We start from the raw sequence: 24,268 nt of genomic DNA on the forward strand, positions 1-24,268 counted from the left end.
GAAGCCCCTGAGGGGGTGACTCATTTATCGATCTGAGAGGTGTCCTTGATCTGCTTAGGCAGCGCTGGTACCTCAGCAGGCAGACGTGAGATTGTCTGGCTGTGGAGTGCCCCCGTGGGAGACACAGCAGACACTGCTGATCTCCAGACAGGCAGAGCCTCCATGATGGTTAGAATCACTGCTGAGATGATTAAAGTTGTCATAAAAATCTCTGTGTGCTGAGGATATAACCTCATGTAATACTTACCTGTGAGGGGAGGCTGGTGTGTGTGTGTGTGTGTGTGTGTGTGTGTGATGCTACCTTTGTGAAGAGCTCACACACACACACACACACACACAGGCACACATACACATGCACATTCCATACAGATGGACATGCAACATGGCTCTGATGATACCCACTCATAACTCACACTACACAGACATGCACGTGCATCTACGCTCATGTGCACACTCACTGTACAGCCGCCTACACATCGGCCATGTGGATTCTCATGAAGGAAGAAGGAGGGGGCATGAGAAGGGAAGGCCCGTGGAGCTGGCGTGGACAAGTTTCAGTCTAAGGGAGCTTGGTTCTGCATCGAGGGCTCTAAAAAAGCAGGGACGCTGCAAGTCGTTACACTCCCCCACAGGATGTAACGGGACTCTGTTGCAGCATTGGTCCAAGTGGACTCATGAATCTAAATCAATGTTGAAACATAGCCAGGTTCGATATTTAATACTGAATTTCTTTGGTTGAATGAAGAGGTGTCTCTGTTTTCCCAGAGGCACCATGGTAGAAAAGATGAGGGATTAGGCCCAGGGGAGCAGCCTGGATGGGGTCCAAGACTCTCCCATACTGCTCTTCCTTGTCAAGACTGAGAAACACACACATGAATGCTATTGACCAGCCTGACCAAGGACAAACAATGTAAAACACTGTATTTTCCTCTGGATGGTCCGTATCTACAGTACGTACACAGCATGGTGGGTTCTGCACACATAAGCTATGCAAGCAGGTAAAGAAGTCTGTTAGTGAAAGGAGCTGCAGCAGCCTGGTGCTCCCTGGTTACCCACCTGAGGGATGGGTACAGAATGCTGCTTTAAGAGACACCACAGCGGAGCTTGTAAGTGTCAGATTGCCTGCCAGTCTCCTTACTCAGATACTGAGTGTCTGCCTCTAGGTGGCGCTGCCCACCACAGGCTGCAGAAGGCTGCCACCTCTAATGCTCTAGGAACTCACCTGTGCCCTGTTCTCTGAGGCGGTTATCAGGAAGGCTGTGCTCTGGGAAGCAAGTCACAGACTCACCCGCATCTGCAAAAAACGCCCCCAGCACTCAGGGCTACAATGCACACTAATTGTTTGTGGGTGCATATGAATGCCAGTGTGTCTATGTGTGGACAGTGCAGTATGTGTGCATGTGTGGTGGTATGCAGGTATGTGCACATGAATGTATGTGGTGAGCAAGTGTGTGGATAATACACATGTATGTGGTGTGCGTGTTGTAACTGTAAATGTGTATAAGCACGTGTGTACATACAAATATGTGCATATGTGGTGTGTTCATATATGTATGCCTCTGTGTGTGTGTGTATGTATGTGTGTGTGTACATATGTATGGATATGGACTACAAACTGGGAAGAGAAGGCTAGCGAGGAAAGGTGGACAGTCTCACAGGTTGGCATCTCTGGGCTCTCACCTCTGTGAGGATCTCCCTAGCACAAGACACTTGCTTTTACAAAAGGCTCATTGTTGAAATATACTCTTTGAGGTGGGGCTTTGTACCCAAAGTGTTCATGAAAATGGCAAAAAGGAAAAGAAACCTTCATCCATGATAAGGAACCTTCATCCATGATGACCATCATGCCCCACTCAGCCCTCCTTGTGGGACGGAGGATTTGACTACTACTACATGCTCACATTGGGACAGAATCCAGTCTGACAGTGGCTGAGTTTCAAGAGCCTAGGCCCAGAGAGACTGCAGCCAGCTCCCTGAAGGCCACAGACACTAGTTGCTTCCTCTCCCGATGGCTCTGTACCAGTCCCATCCTTAGCACCCAAACTGACCTCAGGCTATCAGGCCTGGGCCATGTCCCACACAGGTGCAGGTGGTGAGCAGACAGAGGTGCCACGCGGGTCCCCCAGTGATGATGCAGGTGTGAGGTAATGCAAGGACAGCAGGGGACAGGAAACTGCCCAGTGCGAGTGAGCTCTGGAGGGCCACTGCTGTGGTCCTTAGAGTAAAACCTAACATACATATACCAAAGGCAAGAACACCTGCTGGAGTCTCTGAGGGATGTCTCCCGGCTTCCCTCCCAGCAGCAAGGGAAGGTGCTATAGACAGAAAGCAGGTGACAAGCTTACAGAGATAAGCTTGGGGACCAGGAGAGGTTGTATGTGGCCCAGTTTTCTTCCAATGGGTTCTTTCACAATAAAAGAGATCATGGCTGAGGGGTGGGAACCATTTCAGAACCACTTGGTCATTTGATGACCCTCCCAGCCCATTAACCCCACATAGCAAAGGGCCACTCTCCCTGATCCGAAGCTCCTCCAGGGACACATGGTGGCACTGGTGAAGGACTTGTGTTCCCAACCTGGCTACACTGTAGTTTCATTTTTCCAGGGTCCTGTTCGGATGTTCCCTGTCCCATCAGTGCCAAATGGCAGGCCTTCTCGAACATCACCCTGGAGCAGCCCATTCTGGCTGGGACCCCCAAAAGGCAGGGACTGTGTCCTTCGTAGCATCTCCAAGTGGGCAGGGCCTGGGGACAGGTGTGGGGGACAGCCATAGAGCCCAGGGCTTGTGTCTCCACCCTCAGGCTGGCTGACCAAGGGGAAGGGGTCAGCCTGGGCACAGCAGGCTAATGTGTGCATCCCCATTGGGCCCTCAAGCGAACTGGTGGGGCTCTCCGTACGTGAGCTGTGGGGACTGCCATCCAGGCTGGAGGGGATGTGGTAGGCATACTCCCGCTCAGCTGCAGCTGCCTGGTGCCGGCTGAAGTAGTGGGGCTTAGTTCTGCCCTTGAGGCACCTGTGCAGGTGAGGGTCATGCAGGTGGGGATCGTGTGGGAAGGCATCCTCCTCAGCCATGTGGATGTGGGCCTCCTCCTCCATCAACTGCTCACAGTGCATCTTGGCGCAACACGGGGTGGCGGGTGACAGACAGCTGACATGGCCCTGGGCAGCCTGCAGGTTGGTCATCTTGCAGTGGCTGGCTGGCGGATGGCCGAAACCTCTGAGTTTTCCAGGGCATGGTGAGTCCTGCAGGCAGGATGTATGTCCGAGCGCATCCCCGTTGGCGTCGAGTGTGGGGTGTGGCACGGGCTTGGCGGTGGAGACGTCTCCCCGCGAGGGACAGCATGACCACCAGCACTGCCACACGTCCTCTCGCTTGGCGCAGTGGTGGATAAGTACGAAGAGTCCCAGGGTCACGCAGAAGGCGCCATACAGACAGCTGAAGATCATGTCCAGGAAGTGGCCCTGAGACACAGCCAGGGCCCCAAAGGTCCACGTGGCTGTGAATAAGAACAGTGTGAAGGCAGCGGCACGAAGCTGGGCCTTGAAGGAGTGCTCGTTCTGCAGCTGCGAGGCAGCCAGGGCATCACAGGTGGGCGGGGTGCCAGGACGGACTCCGTGGCGACGGCCACTCTCTGGCACTGCCAGCCGCTGCTGCTCCTCTGTCCGCTCTCTGAGTTCATACCTGCGCTCTGGGTGGCGCCGCAGCTGCGCATAGGTGCAGAGGAAGTACACGCAGGTGACCACGGCAATGAAGGCAGCCGGCCCATAGAATGCACCCAGGCTGGGTTCCCAGGCCATCCAGCAGCTGCAGGGAGAAGCAGGTAAGTGTGGGTATGTGGCTAGCATGCTTATCTCCCCTGCCATCAGGTCTGAATGGGGTTTCTTTCCTACAAGGGAATATTTTAATTTTGTGATAAGGAAATAGATGGGCACCAAAGACTGGTTGGTCAGTCACGAGGTTTGGGTTGATGGGGACAGAACTGCAATCTGGATTGGTGTTTGGAGCCAGCTGTTGGTTAGCCTGGTGTGCTGGACTATAGGAGGTGAGTCAGGGTGGGACAGAGGCAGGCTGGAGTGGATGGGGCAAGGAGGGCCACTGATGGAGTCAGGATATTGTCCCGGGTAAGGGGAGAGTGGGTGGAAGCAGGTTCTGATGAGGAGGGTATGGGGCCCACTGTGGCATGCGTGAGGGTTGGACTTCCTGGGGTTCTGAGGGGATACTGTGGATGATGAAGGGCTTTGTAAGGGGTGGGTTTGGATCTGTCTGTGCTCCAAGGGTATACCATGCTTAGCTAACCTCCTGTTATCTGATCCTACACTATAGAAAGGCAGACTTTTGGTGTCTAAGAGTCAGTGGAAAGCGGAGCGTGTTGGGAGAAGGGCTTCTGCTCACCCAGAGGCTGGGGAGACGCAGTGCTGAGTGGTTTGCTGGGGCCCAAGAGCCGTGGCTTGCTGCTCATCTCAAGGGACTGATTGTCTTACCACAGGTACCTTGGGGGACAGTCGCTAACAAAGGTTGATTATGACAGATGTCTGTGGGCACCTTCCCTGCCCTCCCCAGCCTTGGGCACAAAGTCAACATATTCTGCAAGGGTCTGGGATGAACACAGGAGGAGCTGGGGAGTGCTCCCAGCTTTCTACCAGCTTACAGGTAGGAAGTACTCACTATGCCACGTCCTCATCCTCGGTCCCATAATTTCTGATGTTTGTGGCAGCTGTCACCCCACAGATGATGAAAGGGACCCCTCCGCTGATGAGGTAGAACCTGCCAGAGATCAGAAGGCTGACTTCCCAGGAACGGCCCAAATCCTCCCTGTTCCCTGATGCACAGGGGCAGGTGGCTGGATTCCAGGGACAGGCCACCCCTTAGAATAGACAGACAATCACACACCCAGTGGGGGAATCTGCTCTCTACTCATTCGGTTCTCAATTGCAGGGACTCATGGTGAGTCTTCAGACTCAGTGGGACCTCGTGGGGCCTGGGCGAGGAGGTGGAGAGATAAGAAGAGGCACAGCCGGCCCATAGGGTGAAGACAGCCATGGAGGGTGTTCAGTGGGCCTTCCTTATCCCAAAGTAGTGTCTTGAGTGGTGGCCCAGTTGGATTCCCTTTGGACCTGTCTTCAGCCAGAGTCCAGCTCATACCCCTCCCTTCGGTGTCAACAGTGCTCAGGGCTCAACAGCCGGGTGTATAGTTAAACCTAGCTTTAGGATGAGGAGCCTGGGCTCCCCAGCCCTCTGTAGCAGTTAGGAGAGTTGCTCACTTTTGACTTATCCCTGGAGAGCCAGCTGATCAGCCCGGCAGGAGTAGGAAGTAGCATGGACTGACCTCCCCTCCACAGGCCTTGGATGATGGCTTCCCCGAGGGGAATTCAGTGTCTAGCCTCCAGGATACCTATATGAGTCCAAACCCACTGAGTGTGTGTGCCCTAGGCTAAGCCTGTGCACACACTGGTTCTGACATACTCGTCATGACTGATAACTTCCTACGGTGTTGAGCCATGGTAGGGCCACCTCCAAGCCGGCTCAGAAAGGATTCTCCCAAGAAAGGGACTGCTGTTACAGACACCTGAGTGTGGCACAATGTCCCTAAAAGCACTGTAACTAGGACCCAGACCTAAAGGCGGGGAGGAGGGCCTTCTAGGGATGCTTGAATTAGAATTCAAGAATGAAGGCGCAGTGCATGCCTGCAACTCTAGTGCTTGGGAGGCCGGCAAGGAGAACCATGCAGCCTGGGCTACCTAGCAGGCAAGCTCCAGAGAAGCTAGTGCCACACGGTGGTGATACCTTACCTAAAAATAAAGTAAAACAGGTGCACTGAAGCGTAACTAACAGTCCAGGTGAACTATACTGGAAGGAAGGTCACGTGACATTCTTAAGGGCAGTGGGATACTGCTCTGAAGGTAGCCGGGTCACCAGGAAGGATGAGCACCAGGAATGCTAAGCTTCCGGGGAACTAGAAAAGATTATTTTCCCCTTTAACTTCTTCAAACGACTGGTGAGTGTTACAACAGAGAAGTTTGACATTTTGTGAGCTCATCCATGACACAGGGTGAGAGACTTGGCATTTGTGACATAAAAGAAGAGGGGGAGGTGGCCTCGAGTTACAGGGTATTTCTGGATGTTTCATGCGAATTCGTTCAACTTTATTTTCCTTGGTCTGGGATTAGATTGGGTCTTTTTAATCTCTGAGGAGGCTGCAAGACACTAAGAGGAAAAAAAACTAATTAATATATTAAGCTTGAAATAATTGAAAAATATTATGACAGAAACACAGGAAGAAAAGGAGGAAGGGAAGAACAGAAACCACAGGAAAACTGTGTAGCAAAAGAGATAGAAAAAGAAAAGAGAATAAATGGAGACAATCTAACCAAGTGAAAATTAGTTACATTTTAACAATCTAAACAGTCTACTTCAAGGGAGAGATTGTTACAACACAGAAAGGAAAGAAAGGCCCAGCTGGGAGAGCATAGAGAAGGGAAGCTCCGGAAGTGGACCTCTGGAGTCATCTCTCAGCCTTGCCGGCTAAGCCAGGGGTTCTCAACCTGTTGGTTGTGACTCCTTTGAGGTCAAATAACCCTTTCACAGGGATCAGACATCAGATATTTACATTACTATTCATACCAGTAGCAAAATTACAGATATGAAGTAACAATGAGAATAATTTTATGGTTGGGGTTCACCACAACATGAAGAACTGTGTTAAAAGGTCTCAGCATCAGGAGGCTTGAGAACCAATGCTCTAAGCCAAGGAAGGCTACCAGGACAGCAGCAGAAGAGAAACCAGGCTTGGGCGAGACAGAGAAGTAACACAGGCTCCGGCAAGACTTGACATTTGCATTTGTCTGGGAGGCAGCACAGCAGCGACCAATAGAGGGTTCAAAATATCAGAGCAAACCGAGAGACATAGAGAAATAGCAGTTCCCTGAGTTATAGTTGGCATTAAAGTTCTTCCTCTCATCAAGAGACAGAACAACCAATAAAAATTCAATGAGGAAATAAAGCCACAGTATTTAAAGATGTCAGCCTCAAGACTCCTTGTAACACATTTCACTAAACAGTGTCACAGTGTAAACCTCCTCCAGTCATCATGGCTTGCTCACCATGACACCAGTGACATTGACACATTGCTCTCAATAATGTGTGGCTTAAATATATACAAAGAACTCAAGAGGTTAGACCCCAGAAAACCAAATAACCCTGTTAAAAATGGGGTACAGAGTTAAACAAAGAATTTTCACCTGAAGAACCTCGGATGGCAGAGAAACATCTTAAAAATTGCTCGACTTCATTAGTCATCAGGGAAATGCAAATCAAAACAACCCTGAGATTTCACCTTACACCAGTCAGAATGGCTAAGATTAAAAACTCAGGAGACAGCAGGTGTTGGCGAGGATGTGGAGAAAGAGGAACACTCCTTCACTGCAGGTGGGGTTGCAAATTGGTACAACCACTCTGGAAATCAGTCTGGCGGTTCCTCAGAAAACTAGGCATGTCACTTCCGAAAGATCCTGCTATACCACTCCTGGGCATATACCCAGAGGATTCCCCAGCATGTAATAAGGATACGTGCTCCACTATGTTCATAGTAGCCCTATTTATAATTGCCAGAAGCTGGAAAGAACCCAGGTATCCCTCAACAGAAGAATGGATGCAAAAAATGTGGTATATATACACAATGGAGTACTATGCAGCCATTAGAAACAATGAATTCATGAAATTCTTAGGCAAATGGATGGAGCTGGAGAACATCATACTAAGTGAGGTAACCCAGTCTCAAAAGATGAATCATGGTATGCACTCACTAATAAGTGGATATTAGCCTGGAAAACTGGAATACCCAAAACATAATCCACACATCAAATGAGGTACAAGAAGAAAGGAGGAGTAGTGCCTGGTTCTGGAAAGATTCAGTGAAGCAGTATAGAACAAAATCAGAACAGGGAAGTGGGAATGGATGGGTGGGAGAACAGAGGGAGGGAAGGGGGCTTATGTGACTTTCGGGGAGTGGGGGACCAGAAAAGGTGAAATCATTTGAAATGTAAATAAAAAATATATCGAATAAAATTAAAAAAAAACAAAAAAAATAATGTGTGGCTTATTCATTCAAATGAGAGTAGCACCCACGCATCTTATTCAGCCCATGTAGCCCACGAGCGTCGGTGACCATAACATCCACACATCTTCCTCTAGTGTGTGTGCTCACCATGTCAACCATGACATCTTCACATTCTCCTCTGCTGTGTGTGACCTGTCAGCCATGGCCCATGCATCCTCCAGAGCCGGTGGTGTGTTCACCATGGAAACAGAGTCATCCACACATCTTTCATTGTGTGGTTGCTTCAGCAAGACAACACTGGTAAGCACACAGTGCTTCCTTCAAGGTGCATATACTGATCACCATGACAACAGTGGCATCCTGTTTCATTGTATGTGGTCTGTTTACCATATTAATAATGGTATTCAAAGACCCTCCTTCACTCTGTATGTGGCCTGTTCACCATGGCAACAGTGATATCCACACATCCCTCTTCACTGTGTGTGGCTTGTTTGCTATGACAACACTGCTACCCTATATGTACTCTTTCATTACATGTGGCATATTCACCATGTCAACAATGGCATTCTCTAGTGTGTCACAGGCTCTTCAACATGCACATATCATGGAAGATTCAGAACATGCACATATCATGGAAGATTCAGAAGCAAACATTCAGAAGATTTGAAATCATGCAGAACATATTCTCTAACCATAAATAAATTAGATGAGAAGTTGGAAGCAATATTTTGATCAAGATACCACAAATACTGTAGACTTAACACACTTATAAAACATTCATGGAATAAGAATGAAATCATAAAGGATGTACTTTAAACAATACCAAAGAAAATATAACATACCAAAATTTCTTGGCTGCAGATAAGTAGGGATAAAAGGAAAAAATTATAGTTTCCCATCTTCTATTAGCAAGAAGAGAAAGATCTGAAGTTTAGTCATCTATTCTACCTTGATAAGGTGGAAAAACAAAACCTCAAGGTCGACCCAAAGTTGCCACCTGATGAAGATGATAAAGATCAGGGACAAATCCTGAAAACTTGCTCCTCTACAGCAAAAGCCAGTGAAGCTATCAACTCGGACTAAAAGAGAAGAAGGGCTGAGAGATGACTCAGTGTGCAAAGGACCTTGCTTTGCAAGCCCAAGTTTGATCTCTGTAACCAAATAATAACCTAATAACTTGGTGGACAGAGAGAACCAGTGCCACACATATCATGGTGTGCCCCCCCCCCCATGCAATACATCATGCACACACAATAGTGATAATAAACTAATTAAAAAAGATTGTTTGAGAAGATTAACTTCCAGTTTTAAGAAAGAGTTACTGTTTCGAACTCTACAGATACACTACAAGAATCAAGGAGGTGTATAGTGAATAGCTGCATGCCAACAGATTCAGTACTTTTGATGAAATGGATATATTCCTTGGGAAAAAATAAAACCAAAGACATTAGAAAATTTTGCTGGAATTGACATCCAAAGGCAAAGAGAAAATCAATTCTCTCCAATAGAGCGTCGACCACACTTCAGGCCCTTGCCCAGAAGTAACTGGCTAACACTAAACTCCATTTTTTTGGGGGGGGGGTCTTACTGTTTTTTCATTGTTTTGATTTTAATTTTGTGTTCAGGGAGGTAGGGAACATCTGAGAGAAGTTGGGAAGGGAAATTTTTTGATCAAAATATATTGTATGAGGAAAAACAAAAGAAACCTTGTTGGGAGGAGGATCTCTAAAAGTCAAGGCTAGCCTGGACTACATAGCAAGACTTTGTCTCAAGAAAACAAATTACAACCCCCCCTCAACCAACCAACCAACCAACTAACCAATCCACCCACCCACTCACCCACCAACTTACCAACCAACTAGCCAACTAATTAACTAACCAAGCAACTAACAAACCAACTAACCAACCAAACCCCCAAACAAACTAAAACAAACCTTAGTGTGCTCTGTCTAATAAAAAAGGATTTTGAACATCTACACTCTCAGTGGGCTTGCTGGTAGAGTATTATATATGCTTGTTCATATAAAAAATTTGGAGGGATGGGGCAGGAAAATTTTTCTCAGATTTGAGGTCATTTGGACCTGATGTCAAAACCAGACACAAGGCACTGTAAGAGGTCAACTATTTGCACCTGGAGTCCTTTGCAATTAATTCTCCAATAATGTATAAGTAAATGAAGTCTTAGCATTTTATGAAAGTAAGACTCAGGACTGGTTTGTTATTCATACATTTTAGCAATCAACATATCATCAGTGTGGAGAACATGGGAGATCACTAGCTGGATTCAGGAAAAGTATCAAGTGGAAATAGTGTGTATTCATTCTTGAACTCAGCCAACCAACAAAAGAATGTCTATAAGTCTATTAAGTCACCTGGGGAAAACTCGCACCAGATGAGGATGAAGGATAAGATGAAGATGAAGATGAGGAGGAAGATATGTAGATAATAAGATGGAGTGCATGAGAAATTCTGCAGGATCTATTGGAGATGTGTGTGGATCTAAGAAGGTGCAGAGTTCACACACAGGCACACATTTTTATATTTGAGTAATAGCAGGAGACATTGAGAAATAAAGTAAAGATGTCATTAAATGGCATTAACTTATCACTGTCGCAGCCCCAGAAGATTTTCTTCTCATGAAAGTTGAAAAATTGATTCTATAGTTATCTGGGAGTGTAAATGACTGGACTGCTCAGATCCATCTTGAAAGACCAAGAAGAATCTCTGGTACTCCCAGATTTCTGACATGATTAGGATTTATGCGTCTGTCCTCACAGGACATGGGTCCAGAAACATCTGAGCCAACTATGTCTGATACAAAAGGCTGCACACTGGAGTGGTTTTTTGTTTTGTTTTTACTCTGATTGTAGGCACATTCTCTACCACAGAGTCATACTCCAGCCCGAGTGATCTTATTAATCCCAGGCACTAAGCCAGGCAGAGTCACCGTGGGATGGAAAAATAGCACTCACAGAGGTGCCTAGGGGCTGGCCCTAAGGGCACTGTTGGGACTTGGCTGTGGAAGTTATCAAACCCAAAGCAAAATGAATAAAAACCAGTGAGTAGATAAATAATCAAGTGGGGCTGATTAAGAAGAGCTCGCAATGTGCCTGATATGAAGAGCCTCCCCAGCAGACTGCTGGAAACGACTTACAGAGGCCACCCCACCTGCAGCAGGACGCACTCCTGCAGCAGGACGCACTCCTGCAGCAGGATGCACTCCTGCAGCAGGACGCACTCCTGCAGCTCCTTGGCCTCAGGCAACACCATTTGGACTGGTGGCTCAAGGTCCAAATTTAATAAGTTAAATTTAATAAGTTAAATTCTCACGGACATCACCCTCCTTCTTTCCCTTGGTTGCTTCCCCCCACTAAATACACTCATGGCTTACCACCATGTGCATAGCCTCCCATAAACTTCCCATAGAATGGATTCTGATGGTGGATGGTTGGGTTCTCTGCCTGCATCCATTGCAGCTCAGTAAGCATGCGTGAGCCCTACCCAGGTAAGCACAAGTGAGCTCCACACAGTGGGGAAGCCCAGCAGACGCTGCTCAACGGTTTGGTTGTATATATGAGGTGTGCTCCATACTCAGAAAAGCATAAGCATAAGGCAAACAAATGGGTCTGCAGGCGTGTGTGTCAGGGATGGAGAGCCAGATGGGTATAGCTAGGCCATGGAAGGAGGGTGGATAGAAGGGGGGATGGACTGTAGAGAGTGGAGGCACAGGTGGAGGGTTATAGCCTTGGAGGGTGACTAGGCAGTGCAGGCTGGTACAGCAGAGGACTAGTGGTCAAGGCTTTCATCATAAACTGTTGGAAGGAGGTGAGGAAAGGTCTCTGTCTTAGCAGAAAATGCCTAGAGGATGCGGAAGACACCTGTCATAGTGTCAGCTGTCAATGTAAGACCAACCTAGAGCCACTCGGGAAGAGGAAACCTCAGCTGCAGAACTGCTTTGATCAGGTTGGTCTTTGAGGCACTGTCTTGTGGCTATTTGATGTAGGAGGGCTCAACCCACGCTCTGCAGTGCCATGTCTAGGCAGGTGGGCCTGGCCTGCATGAGAAAGGCAGCATGGGCAAGCCAGTAAGCAGAGCTCCTCTTCTGTGGTTTCCGTGGTCGCCTTCCAGATCCCTACTCTGGCTTCTCTTGATGATAGACTGTAACCTGTAATCCAAACAAACCCTTCTCTCTTCCAAGATGTTTTTGGCCAATGTTTTATCACAGCAGCAAAAAACCAAACCAGAACACCACCAGGCCCACTCTCACAGGACTCATTTGAAATGGTGATAGATACCCAGTGCTGGTACCATAGGAGAAAGCTATACAGGGCTAGGTGGGAATCTGGTATGGAGCGGGGCTCACTGACCTCCTGGTGAATCCTGGTGTGAGCTGTAGCAGGTGGGCTGTGGTTTGGCCCAATTTGTGGTTCTATCCCCTACTGGTCCTCAGGGCAGAGAAGGAGCAGCCTTCCTAGCCACTGTGAATAATGTCTCCCCTCTGAGCAGCTGACAGTGACACTGGAAGAACCAGTTTCCCAGGACAAGGTCTGCAGGCCTGCAAAGGCAGCACTGGACAATAATGAATGACCCTGGTGGGACCTACAGTCGTCTTCAAACTCCAAGAAATGACTGAAACTCAGGACCACTAATTCTCTCTGACTCCTCTGGGTCCTGGGATTGCTAAGGAGACCATAGGTTTGCGTCGAACCAAGAAAACCCATCATCTTTGTTCCATTGCTCCCAGGAGTCTGCAACAGCAAGGGGTGCCTAGCAAGGGCTGGAACCTGTAGGCACCATGGGGAATGTGACTACTTTCCCATTCAGAATGAGGTCTCAGGCTACCTTGTGTTCAGAACCAGGGCTTTCTGTGTCCCCAACAGCCACAGAAAGAGCATGTCAGTTCCTGTGCATGGCGTCAGGTCAGCTGGCTCTAGACAGCCAGGCACTCGTTGGCCTCCAGAGCCCAGCAGCCAGCTCTGGACAGAACCTGCTTTGGAGGGATCTCCCCTTTGGCCCTCGCCTCCACAGGTTGAACCCCATCTTCTACAGATCAGTTGCTCTCGTCTCACAAAGGCCCTACTCTTCTTGGGAAGAAGTATGTATGTGTGGAGTCTCACTTGATGAAAAAGTGTCAGGGATTTTCTTAGGGAACAGAGAACCCTAAACCATAAGGTAGTGTTTTCAGCCCAAAGATAAATACTTCAGCAGCCGCTGAGTAGTATGCATAAGAAACCTGCAGCCCATTACGGCTCAGCCCCTTACCCTGCGAGGCCTTCTTTTACCAGCAGCTGTCCAGCCTTTGCCTCACTCATGCCAAGCCTGCACCTCTATAGTTTTCCATTGCCCTCTCCCCAAGAATCTGTTCTGTCACATTACTGTCCTGAATACATGGTGGTCTTTCCACAAAGGTGGAGACCAACCTGACCCCATATAGCTAGACAGTGCCTCCATGCAGTGGCTGCTAATGGTTGGGTGTTAAGTCTACAGTCACAGGATTCTTATATTTCATGATGAAATTAGGCTTTGGCTAACACCTGCTACTGGGACTCTGTATGGTGTCGAGTGCTTTGTCTATGGCTACATGTGAGCCTGCACCAAGCTAGAACATTAAGGCTAGGGAAGATGGTTTGTCAGGAAACAGCCCAATTTGTATAATGCTATCACAGATTAAGTGTGCCCACCAGCTGAGTGAAGGGCAGAATCACATCCAGAAACTGGGGAGCTGTTCTGGCTGCATGTGGAAGGAAATACACGAAAACTTCCAGTTTGCAATCTCAGAAAGCCAAGGGAGGGAGAAAAGGACCATGAGGGACTCCTCACGTGTGGAAGGCATCCTGTGGTGTAGTGGCACACACTAGTAGACAGTTTGATGATGCAACAGCACCCTTGTCCATAACAGCAGTAGGAAAACTCATGAGCGAGCTATGATTGGAGATCCTCCCTAAGCAGGTTCTGTCCAGAGCTGGCTGCTGGGCTCTGGAGGCCAGCCAGTGCCTGGCTGTCTACAGCCAGCTGACCTGACGTCATGCACAGGGACTGACATGCTCTTTCTGTGGCTGTTGGGGACACAGAAAGCCATGGTTCTGAACACAGGGTAGCCTGAGACCTCATTCTGAATGGGAAAGTAGTCACATTCCCCATGGTGCCTACAGGTTCCAGCCCATGCTGGGCACCCCTTGCTGTTGCAGACTCCTGGGAGCAATGGAACAAAGATGATGGGTTTTCTTGGTCCGAGGCAAACCTATGCTTTCCTATGCAATCCCAGGACCCAGAGGAGTCATAGAATTAGTGGTCCTGAGTTTCAGTCATTATTTGGAGATTGAAGACTGCTGTAGGCCCCACCAGGGTCACTCAGCACTGTCTAGTACTGCTTTTGCAGGCCTACAGACCTTGTCCTGGGAAACTGGTTCTTCCAGTGTCACTTCAGCTGCTCAGGGGAGACATTACTCACAGTGGCTGGGAAGGCTGCTCCCCCCACTGCAGAGTTCCAGCTCCAAGCACTAACAGGACACAACTTCAGTCTTCTTTCCTTCTTGGCTTGCCTGCAGTGTCAGGCTTCGTCAGCAGAGGGTGGCAGAGACCACCGAGGTGCCTCTTGGCCAAGTCATTGCTTTTTTTTTTTTTTTTTTTTTGCTGCATTTGTGTTCATCACCTGGCTGGATGCTGGACTGTGGTAAAGCCCCACCTCAGTCAACGACAGCTGTCTGGACCACAGACCTCTGCCCCAGTGCCATTCTTGTCCTCATTCTGGCTTGCAGAAGGTCTCATGAGTAGTAGTAGGTGGTCATGTTCTCTTCACTGGGTCTGATACCTTGCTTGCCCTGAGGGGGTTTCAGATGCATTTTCCTCAGGAATCTTTTCTTGTGTCATGTCCCCCTAGTATCAGATTTGATAGGAGCTTCCATCTGCAGGGAAGCTTCTGTTTTCTGAGTCTTTCAGTTCTAGCCAACAAGGCCCCTAATGACTCTAGACCACTTAGGAATCACCAGCTTACCTGACACAGGGCAGGCGCAGCCTGAATTGTCTAGCTTGGGGTCAGTCCCAGTATGTCAAGGGAAGAGAAAGAGAGACCCTCAAAAGACTAACCTCTAGACACTTCAGTTTAGAATCACACAGGGCTACTCGGACAGGGAGGTGGGACAAGGAAACCTGCGAGTCTCGGAGGCAACAGGGCTGGACCAACCACAGCATCATATAAATCCACGCTGCACAGAGGGGTGGAGCAGTGAGCCATATTGTCGATAGTTATGTCACGGGCCATGAAGAATGATATGTAGGGGAAAATGATACAAATAAAATAACGAAACGATCCCAAGATTCCCAGCTCAGGTCCAGGCACACCAGTGCAAGGGCTACAAACCTAGGTGGCAAACCACAGACAATGGGGCACTCTGAAGTCAGGTCAGTGGAACTAGGAGCTGGATAGGCTTGGGAAGTCCTTCCGGCTGCAGGCCACACAATCCTGCACACTCATCTCTGGAAGGAGGCTTTGTTGGGAGCCAAGCCTGTCCTCCTAATCTGTAGCCCTCTGTTTTTTGTGAGCCTATGTGGTGGTACTTTTATGTCAACTTGTTACAAGCTGGAGTCATTTTGGAAGAGGGAACCTTAATACCCCCACTAGACTGGCCTGTGGGGAAACCTATGCTGCATTTTCTTGACTAATATTTGATGGTGTGAGCGGAGCCACAACCCCTGGGCCTGAGGTATAGGGTGCTATAAAAGGGCAAGCTGAACAATTTACGAAGAAAAGAAACCAGTAAGCAGAACTCCCCCATGGCCTCTGCCTCAGTTCCTGCCTCTAGGTTCCTATCTTGAGTTTCTGCCCTGACTTCCCTGATGATAGGCTTACAAGCTGTAAAGAGAAATAAACCCTTTCCTCTCCAGGTTCCTTTAGGTAATGGTATTTTAATCACAGCAATAGAAACCCTAACTAAGACAGTCAGTGGCCCTACCTTTCCAGTCACTTGTCTGCCAATTGGAATAAATTCATTCCCAGAATCCTGAGAAATTATAGAAGAGGGCTCAGACCCAGTCACAATCTCACCACACTCATGAGCCCACCATTTCCATGAATGACATTTGTACAGTACACAGTGCACACTTGACATGCACGCATCATACAAAGGCTTACACACACACATGCAACTGTTTATGAATGTACATACAACTTCAACAATGCATATTTATATACTAAAACTTGTGTACTTATGATTTCACACTTGTAAGAGGCAGCAAGCCAGGTCACACATATATTAGGACATCAGCTAACATATGAGCTGGAGGAATAAGAGCAAGAGTCAGGCCCAGTGCTGTGATTGTGGCCATGGGAGGGGTCTTGCTATCCTGAGGCAGGAAGAGGACCATGGAGCCTGATGTGGTTTCTATCCCTGCTCTTGGAGGAGATCAAAGCCCCCAGAAAGCACATGTGATGTGTTGGGATCATGGATGCACTGGGGTTGATTGTCAAGGAAAGTGGCCAGGATATGGGGTAGATGCAGCCCAAGGCATTACTGGGCATCTCGGTAACCTCTTGTACAGAGGCAGTGACAGTTCCGAAGCCTTATATGATGGTTGATTTCCATTGTCAACTTGGCAGGATCTGGAATCATTTGGCAAGGAAGTGTCAGTAAGAGACTGTCAAGTTAGTCCATGGGTTTGCCTGTGAGAGATCTCCTTCCTTCCTTCCTTCCTTCCTTCCTTCCTTCCTTCCTTCCTTCCTTCCTTCCTTCCTTCCTTCCTTCCTTCCTTCCCTTCTTTCTTTCTTTCAAGAAAATTTCCTTTATTTTTATTTTATGTGTATAGGCATTTTACCTGCATATCTGCCTGTGCATCACATACATGCAGTGCCCATGGAGGCCAGAAGAGGGCAATAGATTCCTTGGGACTAGTATTACAAATTATTATTTAGCTGAGTGCTGGGAATTGAGGCCAGACAGTGCTCTTAACCAATGAATCACTCTCTAGTTCCTGTGAGGACTTTTCTTAATTGGGTTCATTGAAGTGGTCCACCTAGAAGGTGCGTGGGGCCACTCATGGTTCAGGCCTTGGACCTGGAATGAAAAGAGAAAGCTAAGCACAGGCTTTCCTTGCTCTCTGCTTTCTAACTACAGACGGAATGTGACTAAGTGTCTTCGAGCTCCTCCTGCTCTGCCTTCCCCACAGTGATGGACTAGTCTGAAACTGTGAACTAAAACAACCCCCTCCTTTCGCAGGTTGCTTTTTGTCAGGGTATTTTAACAGGGCAGTTGGAAAATAAATTAAGACATTTTGATTCTGCCCTCTGTGACCTTTACATCCCTAAGACACAGGATTCATGGGGAGATATTTGGGGTGAAGTCTTCCCTGAATTCAGGTAAGGAATTTGAGCTAAAGTACTGATCCACTCCTACCCACTTGCATAAAAAGGCTGACTCAAGGTCCCTGTGTACCCAAGGTGCATCCAATACACTCATGGTGATGGAGGGAGGTGATTTGGGCAGGGGGAAGACAGATGGAGACACAGACATGGAGATCAAGTGTAGAGTAAGACCAGATGACACCTGCAAATGGCACTGTGGCATCTTACTGTTCAGAAAGGCAACTGTACAGTGAGGTCAATAAAGCATTGGGCCACCACTCCCCAGGACTTGCTAGAATGAGACTCCCATAGGTTGGGTCACAGGGTCATTTTTGCCATGCTGGGTCATGTCTGCCCCAGGATATATTTCCCATATGTGGACTCAAGGATTGTTCCTGGATATGGACACCTGCCATGTTTTCACTTGTCCACCAAGGTTCTGAAATCCTCTGGGTCCCCACAGGGATGCTGAGAAGGCTCTCATGGATGAGGTGGAGAAGCACTAGATATCACTTTCTGGTCTTCCTGCTCACTTGCAGACAATGAGAGTAGGTCAGTGTTATGACCCTCAGACTATGTGGGTGAGGAGACACAATATGGCTAGTGGTCTGGGATGCCTCCAGAGTCTGTGGGAGTAAGAATGTGGGGTTCAGAGTCCTGAAAGCTTGGCTATTGCTGTGTGCAGGCTCCCATGCATCTCTATCTGAGAAACTGGGCCAGGACATTAACTCTAAGGCCCCTGTGCCCTGTCACTCAAAGATCTGTGAAGAAAGGTGGGAGAGGGTGGCTGGGATGATTTATCAACCGCAAAGCAGGCTCTAAAGGCTCTTCATATGTGTGTCTAGGCTGTCTAGCTCTGGATCTCAGCATCCTGACAGCTTCCCAACATACCTCACCATCTTTAGAGCAGTAGATGATCCAAGGAGGAGGTTAAGTCATGTCCCTGTCACCTGCCTGGCATCTGTCTGCCTGCAGGAGACCACAGCTCACTATAGCACACGTCTCCTAAAGGGTGGCCTGGAGTATGAGGTCCAAGTGTAACAGAGGTAGGTGAACTTGCCCTTTTGGCCATTTTCAGGGTCCCTAGAGTGTACAGATCAACCCTGGCTGGTGCTTAGTCATAAGAACATTAGAAAGCCATGGCAGGTTTCAGAATGTGCTATTGTTGCCCAAGAAGGGGATCCTGGACGAGGGTCCCAGGAAGCTATTCTACTAACATGTCTGCCCCTGGGGCTTCAGCAAAGCTGTCCTTATTATATGGGAGGAAACAAATGACATTCCCCAAAGCTGGATCGTGAAGTTGACTGCAATCTTCTTGTGGCTGCTGGGAAATTTCTTTTAAACAGAAACACCACTGGTGTGCTTACCATAATGGACACTATTGAGGGAGAAGCCATCAGAAGAGGCAAAACAGACTGGACACTTAGGATGTTATTACACGTGGCTAGCTCCTGAGCAGGTTCAAACCACCCCAAGACATTCCCTGGGCCTCAGAAGTGGCTTTCCTTAGGCTGATGGAGGGTAGAGAAAATGTGGCAGGATGTGTCCATAGTGACCGTCTCTAAATGAGGGCAGACCATCAGGATTGGGGGGGGGGTGATACTTGATGTGACTGGTATAACTTAACATAGTGGTTTTATAAAATTTTAATCCTGTGCTCAGGACTGATTGCTGTTCTGTCCGGGAGTCCTGCCTGTGATATTCAGATTGTATAGCTTGACAGAGGACATGAACAGAGAAGCTGGTCGACTGAGATTACAGGAGATTAGGAACAAAGCAAGTCCTGCATAGTGCTTATGTAAAGTATGTTAATTTTCCAGAAGCGGGGGGGGGGGGGGGGGTGTTATCTATGCCCCTATTTTGTGTAGGAAAGCTCAGACCAGAGATAGTATCTAAACTTGGCTTTGTTGTTGTTTGTGTTTTACATATCTCTCATGCAATATCTTTCTACTTCACCTTTCTCAACAACTTTAGAGACAGATGACTGTAGCAACTTTCCTAGGCAGGCAGACCCTGTGTAGTCATGTAGCCAGAGATGGGGAGGTCTGCCAGTCTTCACTGGAGGACATATGCCCTGTGCAGGAGATGATGTATGAGGGTAGCTCTGGCAGCCTGCCCTTAGCTGGAGCCTGGCTCTTAGTATGGTCTACGTAGGGCTATTTTATTGCCAGCACTGAACATGCAGAGCCAGCCTTCCAAGGCTGTTTATGTGAGTAAGAGTGCATATTCTAGGCAGCAGTATGCCTCCTAAGTGGGGAAGGGACTCAGGGCTGTGTTCAGAAAGAACACAGAGAGAGAAGCATGGACATCAGCTTTCCTAGATGGAGACAGAATGTATTTTACTGTTTGGGGAAGAAGCTTGTCAGAGACCCCAGGAAAATCTAGGACACAATTACTAGCTATTTTCTCTGAATTGAAACATTTCCTACTGGAGGTTAGAGGAAGGATCTTAAGACTTGGGAAGTAAACAACATTTGCAAAACTCAGGAAGTTCCTGAAACTTACAAGATTTACAGGCTATGTAAGCAGTAACAATTGTTGAGGAGTCTCCAAATGGGCTGAGCTGACTTCCAATTGTTGAGGGAGCTCTAGAGATAGCCCTATTCTCTTCTGAGTCTTCATCATGCTTGGGTGGGCTTCTGTGACATACTTGCCTATGACTTAACCATACTCTAGTAAGTAACCTACTATTCTGCATGTAACCCCAATAAGCTTGTTGCTTCATTGGGCTAGGCCACAGTGGGATTGTTTCTTTGGTCTGTTAGTGTCCTACCTGTGATGAAAGGATTTTTGTTAATACCCTCCCAGGAAAAGTTGCACAGCAGACACCTGATCCTGATTCTCATCGATTCTAGTTAATGGGTCTTCTGCACTTGTACGTTCTGTACTGTGTTCATTTTTGTGATGATGGCTGCTTTGGAGACCTGAGTCCTGGCTTGCTCTTGATGACATGTGACTGTGGGGATTTGAAACTGACAAGGATGAGTGACCATCACAGTCACTCATGCCTCACAAGGATAAGTTACACATGGTATTCCTTCAAAGTATCCAACTCAGACTAGAGGAAATTTATGGAAGGAGAAGTCAATAAATATACAGTAGATCCTGATGAAAGACTACTCAGACTGTCAATATTTGTGTGTAGGACTTGATGATAAATGAATGAGGTCCCATGTGGATGATGGGAAAAGAGAGGTGTCTTGCTCCCAAGTGGAGTGGAGGGAGGGGTTTAGTGTTGTTACTCATGGGTGCTGGGTAATGAACTGGATCCATGTGAGGTGTGTGTGTGTGTGTGTGTAGGAGAGATCTTGGTTCCATTTGGATTTAGAGGTGTAGGTTATAGTTGCATGTTGACCTGACAGTGTTGGTGCTGGTCCAATGTGAATACTGAGGAGGAGGGTCTGATCATGGGGAGATCTTAGTCTCATATAAACATTATGGATGCATTTCTGTTCCCATGTAAACATGGCTAGGGACACCTTTGGAGGATGTGGACACTGGGGATGGAATTCTGGTCCCATATGGAGATTGTGAGGTATCTTGGTCCTGTGAGGGAAAAATTCCAAGTAGACTGTGGGAAAGGCCTATGCCTGCAATCCCATTTGAGCTGTATGTTGGCCTCTTAGAGGATCAGGCAGTTACTTCTGTGTGGGGGTGGGAGGGGAGGAAGGAGTTGCACTGATGTGAGCCAGGCATACTTTCATTGTGCTTGGCTGTGCATCTTCACAGTGTGGTGAGCTAGAGCTCAGGATGTTGGTTGCGAGAGCTGTGGCTATAATGTTCAGCTAGGCTAGGTCTTTCCACATTATCAGAGGCCCTGTGTATGCGGCTGGGATGTTGGCACAGCATCTCCCATGGGCTAGGTAGGCAATACCCAATCCTGCTATCCCTCTCAGTCAGGCAGTTCAGCCTTTCCTCAGGCTTCCCCCATCCCTCTCATCTTCCTTCTCTCAGCTCAACTTCCCTCCGGTGTGTGTCCCATTCTGCCCATGTGCTAAGGCCTGTTCAAAGTCACCCTTCCCTCAATGGGGAAGCCAGACTGTCTTTGTCAGAGACCCTCAGTTCCCTAGCTCTTTCTTGAGACTTTTTGTTCCTGGGTTTTCTAATGTTTCTCTTGGCTACAAGTGGGTTCTTAACAGACAGAGGCTTGAGATGGGACTAAGGATGGTGTCCCCACTGGATCTATAGCTGTGTCTGTGTCAGAGGCCCCTATCAAGGCTCTGGGCCTGCTGTATGATGTCTGGGTGACTTCTGTTCAGGGTCCTCAACTCCTGGCATTCTCTAGAGGCTATAGGTCCCACTGAGCACATACAACATAGTTCCACACTGCACTCTCTCCCTCCTACTCGAAGAAAGCAAGTAATGACTAGTCCAGGCACAGCCTAGACTTACCTGGGAGGTAAGATGTACAATCAACCTTCTCTCCACCCATTCTCTGCCCCTCCCTGGTCACAGAGCCAATGGTCACACAGAGAATTTTCTAAATATGATAAAGAAATGAGACTTGTCTCTTGGTTGTAGCAAAGATCTCACAGAGTCTGAGCAGCTGAAACCCCACCCCAGCCCCCACCCCCTGTAACCAAGCCTGGAATTTCTTCATTCTAATTATCACTAAAAGAAAAATGTCCATATTTACAGTTTTTTTCCTCCTGTCTTCCAATATCTAATCTGTGAAAATAAAACCACATACTCTTAAGTAACCAAAAGCCAGGAAAGGAATCCCAAGGAAAACTAGAAACTATTTTCAGATGAATGAAAAATCACACAATATTCCTTTGGGACCTGGCAACACCACACACAAGTAAACGTACAGCTATGAAACAGCTATTTTAATTAAAAATTAATCCCACAATTTCACATGGTTAGGAACAAGGAAGAAGGACAAACAAAACCACTTCCCACAGAAGGAAGGACAGCAGAGATGATGGTGTGTGTGTGTGTGTGTGTGTGTGAGAGAGAGAGAGAAGAGAGAGAGAGAGAGAGAGAGAGAGAGAGAGAGAGAGAGAGAGAGAGAGAGAGAGAATACATTGAAGGTTGATTCTTGCTTGGCACTAAGAGGAGAGAGAAGGCCAATACTGATTTGGAGGTTGGGCCAGAACAGTTAACCAGACAGAAGGAAAGACAGACATCCAGAAGGGCATGGGAGAAGCAATTCAGTCCCCGGTCAACAACCCCATAATCATTACATGCACACAGCTCACTGAAATTCACCAAAAACATTTGGAAGTCAAGATCAACTTGAAGAACCTGTTATATTTCTATAGGTAAGCACTGGGTGGTTAGAAATGAAAATTAAGAAAATCTCCATTTATAGTAACTCTTTTATTTTTATTTTTGAGACAAGATCTCACTCTGTCACCTCTGCTGGTTCGGAACTCACTACGTATCACCAGATGATCTTGAACCTGTGGCAATGCCCCTGCTCTAGCTTCCTGAGGGCTGGTGGCTTAGGCATGTGCCACCACACCTGGCTATATTAATATTTAAAATGAAAAAAAAGAACTTAAGAAAAAATGTAAACAAGGAGGTCCAAGACTTCCTTGTTGCGAACTCTAGGGAATTCTGGGGGGAAATCCAAGATGTCCATACACAGAAAGGAGGTTGTGTGGAAGCTTTGGAATATTTCCTATTCTGTAAGCCATGTCATTCACACTGCAGGATGAACCAAAAGGACTGGACAGATTTACCAAGGTGCTCTCCCTTAATGCTTGGCCCAGAGCTATGAGTGTGGGTGCTTGACCTGTTCCTTCATGGGGTTTCAGCCTCTAATGACTTGCCTCTAGGACAGAAACTCTTTGAGTGGTCCCAGGCAGGATCCTGTGGGCAACAGGGCTAGTCATGCCTTCTTCAAGACATGTCACTGTTGGGGAAGAGTCCTCAGTTGCTGCTTCTCCACATATCCAAGGGCCACTCTCTGAGGGCTTGGCTGTTCATTTGTTGCTCAAGGTGCTTTTTAATCTTCTGTGTTAGTGTGTGCATTCATGTGTTCGAATGGGTGCTCCTTAATCTTCTGTGTTAGCGTGTGCATGCATGTGTTCGAATGTACATCTTGAGAGTAAGGGGAGATGAGACCAGGTGAATCACTATCTAAAATCACAGAATCCCAGCTGAGAGTCTAGATTTTTTTGTTGTCATGGAAACTACCAACCTCTATCATGGTTGAGGAGTAAATACTTGGTTTTAACCTTGGCAATGAGACCCACTCAGCTGTTCTCTGCTAGGCCTCGATGGAGCCCTCTCTTTCCTTGAAACAATCCTAACACACATGTGGAGGCTCTAGGGAGTCAGAGTTGTCTGACCTCATGCTATCAGTCAATGTCACAGCCTTCATAGCACCTAGCACTGACACTGAGGACTGCAGGCCTGTTCATTGCTCACTGCCCAAGTCCTTGGAATCTTCTGTGGCTCTATTTTTCTTCAAAGTTTCCCCGAGGTGAGTGTGTCTCTTCAAAGCTGATGAGGGAGTGTATTTAGAATACCGAGATTGCAGTGTTGCCTCAGGGAAGGGAAGGTTGCTGTAAATGTGGAAAGCTTCTATGTGTGTCCTATATGTGTGCCCCCCAGAAGCTCATGTGGGGAGTTCTCTTAGTATCTCTTCCTGGAAAGCTACAGATTAGGCTGGCCAGGTGGCCTTTGCACACAGGAAACAGAACTCACAGCCACACACGTAGGATTTGGCTCTTCTGCCTGTGGGGGCCCAGGGTGCGGTGGGAAGCAGTGTTCCAGTATCATGTCCAGAGAGCAGTTAAGCAGGACATATACCTGGTGGGATCTCGAGGTTCTTTCCAGGGACTGTGAAGTTCCTGGGACTCTGGAACTAATTTCAGTGGATGATGATCTGCACTTATGCATTTGGGGACCAGGGCAGGATGGAA

The 24,268-nt window shown here is 47.7% G+C and overlaps 1 protein-coding gene across 1 annotated transcript in view; it reads right to left on the reverse strand.

Moving 5' to 3' along the window:
* Positions 1–981: 981 nt before the first annotated feature.
* Adgra1 (adhesion G protein-coupled receptor A1) overlaps positions 982–24,268 on the reverse strand; it is a 36,912-nt gene continuing 13,625 nt past the window's right edge. Inside the window, exons 5-6 of the mRNA XM_052174230.1 lie at positions 4,666–4,764; positions 982–3,804 (exon numbers count right to left, since the gene is read on the reverse strand). Of these exons, the coding sequence (XP_052030190.1) occupies positions 2,580–3,804; positions 4,666–4,764 (1,324 nt within the window). The 3' untranslated portion in view covers positions 982–2,579. The remainder of the gene's footprint in view (positions 3,805–4,665; positions 4,765–24,268) is intronic.

The sequence above is a fragment of the Apodemus sylvaticus genome, chromosome 1, assembly GCF_947179515.1.
Source record: "Apodemus sylvaticus chromosome 1, mApoSyl1.1, whole genome shotgun sequence".
In the NCBI taxonomy this organism is placed as follows: domain Eukaryota; kingdom Metazoa; phylum Chordata; class Mammalia; order Rodentia; family Muridae; genus Apodemus; species Apodemus sylvaticus.